Source organism: Labrus bergylta, chromosome 18 (genome assembly GCF_963930695.1).
Source record: "Labrus bergylta chromosome 18, fLabBer1.1, whole genome shotgun sequence".
Lineage (NCBI taxonomy): Eukaryota > Metazoa > Chordata > Actinopteri > Labriformes > Labridae > Labrus > Labrus bergylta.
In genome coordinates, this window is record NC_089212.1 from 20,890,661 (window position 1) to 20,899,164 (window position 8,504).

At 41.0% G+C, this 8,504-nt stretch overlaps 1 protein-coding gene across 4 annotated transcripts in view; it reads right to left on the reverse strand.

Moving 5' to 3' along the window:
• The window catches only part of fermt2 (FERM domain containing kindlin 2), a 39,974-nt gene extending 31,748 nt beyond the window's left edge, over positions 1-8,226 (reverse strand). For 2 of the 4 annotated variants that reach the window (XM_065966049.1, XM_020638701.3), the window contains exons 1-2: positions 8,035-8,225; positions 6,198-6,355 (exon numbers count right to left, since the gene is read on the reverse strand). In XM_065966049.1, coding sequence (XP_065822121.1) covers positions 6,198-6,354 — 157 coding nt within the window. In that variant the 5' untranslated portion in view covers position 6,355; positions 8,035-8,225. Of the gene's footprint in view, positions 1-6,197; positions 6,356-8,034 lie in introns of all 4 variants that reach the window. The other 2 variants (XM_065966048.1, XM_020638703.3) reach the window with 2 other exon arrangements.
• Between the last annotated feature and the right edge of the window lie 278 nt (positions 8,227-8,504).

Here is an 8,504-nt window from a genome sequence, read left to right on the forward strand (position 1 = left end):
AGTTTTCATGTTAAGCTGTAGTGAAAATACTCTCTGTCCAAAATGCCCTTAAGCTAAGAAGCCTCATTCCTTCGTTATGGAATCAAACACCTCTCGTTCCTCTCTGAAAGAGAGAGTGCAGAGACAGGCTGTGAGGCGGGGACGGCTTTAAATGAATGAAATGTGGGCTGTGTGAACCTACACAAAACACTCCAGATCAGCTTACTCCATGACCCACAGGTGTGTGGCGTTACAACAACAATGTGCTACTCTAACATTTCCTGCCACTGGAACTACTGCGCTGCCTGCAAATACAGGAAGATGAGAGGGACAAAAAGCAAACAATCATTCCCCGAGGAGGTATGAAAGTTTTTTCTGCTGCATATTTAACATGCCAAACACAAGTAATTAAATCATCCTTAACAAGCACAGCAGTCTGTGCGTGGTAATGGCCAAAGGGACAATATGGGGCATTTCAAATATTGCAATATGATTATGCTGTGCTTTTAAAATGTGTTTAACTCTTAAAGCCGGTTTAGCATTATGTGATATCAGGTGCCCTAATATTTTTTTTAATATTCTTCTTGTGCAGTGTGTTAGTGATCAACTAGGAAGTGTAGCATGGATTAAATAAGCAGATTCCTTCCCTTAACAGCATCTTCTTTTGATTATTTTATCATACTAAAGCATCAGTCAAGGATTTATCATGAAGGACATTTTTTCCCATCCATATGGATCCCATGTGACCTTATGACAAACTCTTCATTAGACCGACTTTCTGCAAAGCAAAACTGATTATAGAAAAGAAAAAAATGCCTAACATGTACGAATATGATTTATTCATCTTTAAGTCTTTGGACGGGTTTCTTTGTGTTCCTAAATGTAAGGGTTAATTTTAGCAGCTCACAAAATGTATGTAGGCCTATATGTGAGCACAGAAAAGCACAATCACTGCAGCATCTTGCAAGTGAAACAGGAAGGCTCTGGCCTGGGCAGGACCGCTACTTATACTAACTACTTCCTGTGAGAGAGATTAGCAAGCAGGACAATCACAGAGGCTGGCAGGCCGTTTCTCACTTTGCAGTGCTTGCACATTTAGAATTGCTCCACAATCCCAATCAATGAGACTCATTACACATGGTGATATTTCTGGACCATACGTCATGGAAACATATGAATAAAATTAAGTGCATGGCCTCCTACAGCAAATGAATTGTCTGCTGACTTTGTGTTAAATATTGATTGTATCGATATGAGCAACTATAGCTCTCACATCTTCAAGACGGATATGACAACAGTATGTCAAGGCTTTATCTTGCTCTCTGTCTCTCTGCAGGGACTAAAGACCCATCCTCTCTCTCTTTGAGATGGGACACTGGGGGGGGGCAGGAAGGCAGGAATGTAAGGCAGGCACGAGAGAGAGGTCACAAAAAAAGAACACAGAGGAAGCTCAGCATCCTGTGTTCAATCGCGTCTGTTTCCTAATGCAACATGCACTCCATTGTCAAACTGAGGCCATCTCCCTTATGGTCAGCAAAATGTCCAGCCAAGCTTCTTGGCATTTTAAAGAGTTCACTGAAGTCGCTGGAAAAACTAGAGCATTGTCTCGTAAAAGAAAAGGTGCGACAAAGAATCGATCTAGTTCCGTCTATGTCTGTTGTGGTTTAACATTTCAAGAATTGGCTTCTTTTAACAGAGGGGTAGATGCGTCAAAAAAAAAAAAAGGGTTGGATGTTAAAAATGTTGGATGAGGATTCATTAGATATTTATATTATGTAGGTCATCACAAATACAAAACACACATTTGCAGGGAAACTTCTCTGTGCCTGGTTTTTTCTGTGCCAAAAACTGCAGGCCCCTCATTGGAAAACCACCATATGAACTATTAGAGTCACACAAGGCCAATTAGTTCTATTTATGGAACATTTCACAGAACAGGAACGTGGGTCAGAAACCAGGAGAAAGTGAACAATGTGTACTTTCATGTTTTTTTTATCGATTATAAAGCTTTGCGACGGGACTGAAGGAGTGGATGTTGTCAAACGGAAAATCATGTGGCTGGCAGAAATTTAAAAAAAAAAGGGAGACAAATATTTATCACAAATATATTTAAAGACTAAGAGGGAGAGAATGGAAAAGAGGGAGGGTTGACACAGAGCGAGGGAGGGGGATGAAACAGGCAGCAGAGAATCCAGCAATGACGTCGGCGACCAGAGAACAACATGCCAAACCCTAGAAGTCATTTCCTGCTTCATCGAAGACTTTTATGGAATTCTAGCGGCATGGATAACGTAATGACGAGAGGAGAGACGAACTCACTCCACACACCTCCCTCTACCAACTTTCTTTCCCTCCCATTCTCTCTCCTCAGCTGTCTTTTTTTAAGCTTAGCAGTGCCAATACAACCAGGATGCCTCTAGTAGTGTAACAACATTCTCAACATTTGCTAGCTGAGGCTATTAATTCCTTTACTTGAACATCATCATTTCACTTGGTTGCCTATATATGTCTTTCTTGTCTATAGGCTTGACAGTCCTTAGTCCAGTACCATGACTCCATTATACCATTATCTCTAAAAAAAATGATGTCATTACCACCTTTTGCTTGTTGAAAAAATTGCTTTTCTGCCACCAATAAAAGTAACAGTAGCTCTTTACACATTGCCAGGTCAAGACGGGGTATTTGCACCACTGCTACTCCTCGTCTGTAATGTATCTGGACAGAGGGGGAACAGTGGGGCATAGGTGACCCGCCACTGATCTGCAATCAGAGAGGTAGTGACAGAGTAACAGGGACGAGACGGCAGACAATGTTTAACTTGGAGCTGGCAGGTCTACTTCATGTGGCTGTAAAATCTCACTCTGGGACACCTCTGTTACGCCGTTGCTGCCACAACGTGCGAGTAAAAGAAATGTAACGACAGGACAACTTATTTTGTGGTGCTGTTGCAGAATTGCAGTGTGTAAAATGACAGTATTAGCCTTAATAGTGGTAACTATTAAGTACCCTAACCCTTAGTGTTGCCTCAAATGCAGTATCAAGTATTCACTAGTGTGCCAGTCAATTCACCAATTCTGATAACATGACCAAAAACCAGCAGGATTCAGGTCAATCATCATGCAATGAATACAGACAACAACAGTGCAGTGATATTAGTGAATGCAATATTAGTGAAAGAAAGCAGAATGCCAGCAATCCCAGTTTTCCAACAATATTCGGTATATTTTTTCAATAACAGGGGGACGCTGTATGTATCTGGAAAATATTGCAACAGAACATCTTAAGAGCAAACAGCATGCATTTGCCTGTCATATTTATAGATTTAGCGATTACTGTTACACACTGTTTACCAGACCTAAAAGCTTTGTAACATGGGTACAATCCCTTTGAAAACCATTACATTCCCGCAAGCTAATATTGTTTGTGTAATCTTTCTAAATGGCACAATATTAGCTTTTAGAGAGGAGGGCTGCACTCTTTGGAAAACATCAACAAAGTCAGATAGCTGCAATGATGGCAAAGATTGGTAGGATGAAAGGCGTACAAGGGACCAGAGGGTGGTCAATCAGCTGGCTTTAAATACTGCTCTCCTGCAAGGTTGAAGAGGAAATGGAAGCAGCGTTCACTACTGTGATCAATAGCTGAGTGCCTTCCTGGCATTTGTCTATTTAATCCATTATCGAAGGCCGTCTGAGCCTGCAGTGGTGGTCGAGAGCTGCAGGCTCGCAGGAAAAGTTTGAAAGATGGAAGCAGGGTGCATGTGGAGGACTAGGCACACCCATCAACACCAACACACAACCCTGACTCACGTGTGGAAACATGCAAGAATACTACAAATGAGAACACTGGCCTTTGAGAAGAAAACCGCTGACTTCCTGCATATTTAGAGACCAAATGAAAGAGGCAGGGAAAAGACAGAGATAGAGCTTTGTCATTGCAACAGGACGTCCTCTCAAAGTGAGACCAAAACCCTGCGGTAGCTACGTGTCACTTCTCATAGCGCCATGTGTGCGTGTATGTACTGTTACACATGTACCGTATCTATGTATAACCAAAGCATCCAAGCAATCAGCAAATCCAGCAGTGGATATGTGACAGCACTTAAGCGGTGTTCAGTGAGAATATTCAGCACTGCAGACGCTGAGAGGTGAACATAAAAGAGCTCAATATCTTTTCCCACAGTTTGCTTACTTCTTTTATTCATTAATGTTACTCTTTAACTGAATCTGTTTTTTCTTTCTGTACAATAACTCAATTTTATAGCTTGGTGTTGATTATAACAAGAAGAACACATTTAAGTGGCCTTTCCCCTTATGATTACTAACCATAAACAGATTTTCTAAACAATCAAATTAATATCTTAACACAAAAACATGTGCCTCACACTGCATAATGTGTAGTCTGTAGTGTGTGGCCATGTGGAAAACCCATCATGTGTACAGGTTAATGATTACTATCCAAACACACAACTTTTGACTGAGGGTAGGGGGGAGATGGCAACCAAATGAAATGCCCCCACACTCACTGTGTGAAACCAGTCAGGAGGTGCAAATATAAACACTCAAAGAGCAGTTAAATGTCACTGCAAGAGTTCTCAGTAAGAACCTCACTTAGCTTGAAGCATGCTTCAGTGGGCTTAATTCACTGCAGTAATTGTGCTAGCAGCATGACCGAAAAAGAGTAGTAACTCTTCCTTATAAAACTGTCACAAACATCGACACCCATCTTACCAACTTTGGCAAAAACAACAAGCAACAACCATGTTCAACAAATGAACACTATCATGGTGTGCTGATGTGCAAGACCTCAAGCCAACAGAATCCTGAGCAGATAAAAATGGAAAGGCGTGAACAAAACAGCCACATAGTTAAAGAAAGGAAAACAGAACTAGGAACAGTAAACAAAAAACCATTGGATATATTTGCTGATTGCATGTCTGAATACAACTTGATATTACTGTTTAAAAATTAATGAAATATGCAACCTGTCGAGTCAATTTCGATATGATTAACAATCAAATGTATCACAAAGTTACTAATCTTTTATAACTCGTCTACTGATCTTCAATCACACAAATCGCCCGGACTGAAGGACCTCACTCTGCACAAGACTGAAAAAGCCAAATCGAGAAAAATCATACCCTTCAACCAGATCGCCACAAAAAGCGCAAACACAGCTCAAACAATGAATAAGGCCAGGTCTTGAGTGGAGCTCGGGTGGGAGGACCAATGAATTCATGTCGTCAAACACGCGGCATAAACACTGCACACGCCTCGCATAGATGCTGCACAAGCAGCTCAGACGACCACAGAGAACAAAGACCTCAATTATGTGGAGCCCTAACAGGAGAGCTAAAAACAGGACCATGGGCACGGAATAAAACCTTGGAGCGCAGCAGGAATGCCGAGCATTCGAGCACAATCGACACACAACACACTGTCACTCCCAAATCGCGGTGCCACGACCACTGAACTTCCTCCTGCAGCCTTCATGAAGCAGGGCAGTGTTCAAGTGGCTGGAACAGAGGACTCTTATTCTTACTTGCACCCAAACTTGTCCAGTGCAAAGCTGAAGATACAGAACAGTGGATAATACAGAGGGGGGAGGGAAGCTGTGTATGGTTTCTTTATACCTTGGGTTACTGACCCATATACACTGCAGGGTGACAAAGAGGGATATTAACCCTTGAAAGGCAAGTTCACAAAACTCCACAAAAGCTGATTTCATGCAACAAAGGTGCAAAGAAAGACACGTTTCATTCCTCATTTCTATCTGTGTAGCCTGTCAAAACTTCTTCATGTTTCATACATTTCTTCGCCATGTTTCTTGCAGAAAGCATTTTGGAATTCCAAGACTTGACAAATTTGTGTTCTTAAACTCTTTTTCAGAAGTTTTCAGAAGCGTCTTCCAAGTTTAAGTATAAAAGTAGTGTGTATACTCATAGGAACCTCACTTCTCAGAGCGGTAAATACTTTGAAGAGGTATTTATTGCCCAACTTATATAGACAGATAACGCAAGTCAACCAGTGACACACACACTGAGGATGATACAGGTTCAGAGGTCAAAGAAAAAAGGGTTTTCATAACAGACAACCATAAACGAACTATGACGAGAGGAATGCAGAAGAGTGCTAGCATAAACTCAAGTCAGTTTAATACACTTAAAATAAGCTGCAGTGCACTGCTCTGGCAGATAACAACAGTTTTCAAATACATACCTAGTTTCTCCACGAGTTTGAGCATTACTCCTCCGATATGGATTTCCCCAGTGACCCTCAAAGACACGTCCCTGTGGAGGTCAGTTACATGCATCTTCAGCTCCCACGTCCCGTCGGCGTAACAGCCATCGGGCATCCGGATCCCGTCCAGTGCCATCCTGCCAAAGAAGAGCCACGGTTAGGATGCGAAAATGGTCAAATTAAATTTCTGTCTCACTTAAAGTGAAATAATCCAACTGAAGCTCAGGAAAGGGAAAGATGTGGAGCAAAGCCCATGCATGCAATTTCTTGAGAAAGAACCACACTATGTTCCACATTGTCTTGTCTGTAGATTCACTTGATTACTGTTCTAGAGCAAAGTTCATTCATTCATATTCCAATGCATTTACAGTATCTTACATCTTTAGTTGGGGTTTTCATAGATTGAGATTATCCGTGAAATATGTGATTAGTTCATCAAACAAGGCATTTCTTTAAGCAAGCCAATGGTACAACATTTAATTTGATTGGGCACCATCTAAACATGATTTGCCATTGCATTAGTGCTTATAAATGAATGCCTGAATACTTTGAAACACAGACAGTGACAGTATGAATTAGAAGAGTCATCAGTGGTTTTACCCTGGTAAGCTATGCTACGTCGTCAGGGAACATGCTTGTTATTTTTTCTTATGAAGGGAATCTCCCATATACAGTAAAGGTCAATTGACTTCAATAGCTACCTTACTACTAAACCTGTAACAAATGTTGCATAATCTCTTTCTTTTCGTTGAAAAAGTAACTCTAATGTTGTCATAGTGATGTCATCGGGGACAAAGATTTTAACTACACATTGGAGGAGGTGTGGCTTACTTACAAAACAAAATTGTCTGCAAAACAGTGAATTTAGAATGATTTTTGCATCAAAATTTTCAATTTGGCAAATCTTCAAGAGGCTACACTGAATATGATATTTCCATGACATTTCCATTTAGTGTTATTTACTAATGCTCCAAATGATATTTAGATATAACATAAGAAAGGATTTCAAGAGATTCAACCAGACTTCATCCCAAGCACTGAAACATTAAATATTTATACTTGGTATTTTAACAATATTTGCTGCTTACTCATTGCAATTTTGATTTCAGGACTTAAGCTAGAAGGTGTCAAAGTTCAAGATAGCCTACTTTCCCTGATTTAGCTCCCTGTTATGGGACTGCTTCAGTAGTTACAAATTTGATTAACCTCAATTTGGGACGATCATAATCAGAAAGACAAAAACAACAACCACTTGTCATCTGTGACTCTCCTCGTGCTCCCCGCTTGGAAAAAGTCGCGCCCTGTCTGTCGCGTGAGCTCTCTGCCAAAAAGTTACATTACAGTCAAATGTGTCATTTCTTTGATCTTAGGTTGTCCAATAGCCGACTTCGAGTGGCCTGGCGATCAAAACAGCCGTCTAATCGATAAACACGGCAGAACAAAGGCAATAGGCCCGCAGGTACAAGTTCGACAAGGACCTCTGAAGGCTTTTATCTGCGCTAAAGTGCCACTTCACCTGTTCAAAATAACGGTAAAGGCACTCTTACAAATAGACAGAGGGGTTAATTATGTAAGACGGGTCTGTTCACCAGCTCCCCGGCTGCATGCATACTCGTTTAGTCGGTCATTGAAGGAGTAAGTTCACTAAAAAGTGTTACCAAAGGCAAGAAAACCGCTTAAATCAGCAAAATGTTACTTAAAAGGAGCTTTGGTTAACGCCACAGGGGCGGCACAACAAACAAAAAACCCATTTTCATATTTCATAGCGGCGAACGAGCCAAGCTTTGAGGACGAACATTAAAATGTGTATACTCACCTTCACAAAGACGAAAAAAAACCCACTAAAACAGTCTACTACACGGTTCAGAACAGGTTCCCCCTCTTTAAATCATGTATGGAGAGTTTTTCTGACGACAAAAACAGAAAGAAATCCCACAAGAACTCGCTCAAGAAGTGAAGTATCCCCAACAGTTTTCCTGCAGGCTTCGGCTTAATGGAGTCCAGCCGTCCCTCCTCCTCCCTCCCTCTTTCCAGCGGATCACGTCACTGCTCCAATCCCACTTTTCCTTTCATACTGGGAGCTTCGCTGGTCGCCTACTGGTCCCCCCCTGTCACCTCGCACATACACATTTATAATACACTCAAAAACACTTTTACAGGACTAGTGTATTTTTAGGTTAATTATTTATTTCAAGCCCAACAAAATAATTTAATACAAACACAAGTGACGCTTTATCATTGTTGAACTAGTATTTTTATATTTTTATATTTTATTTCAAGCTTTAA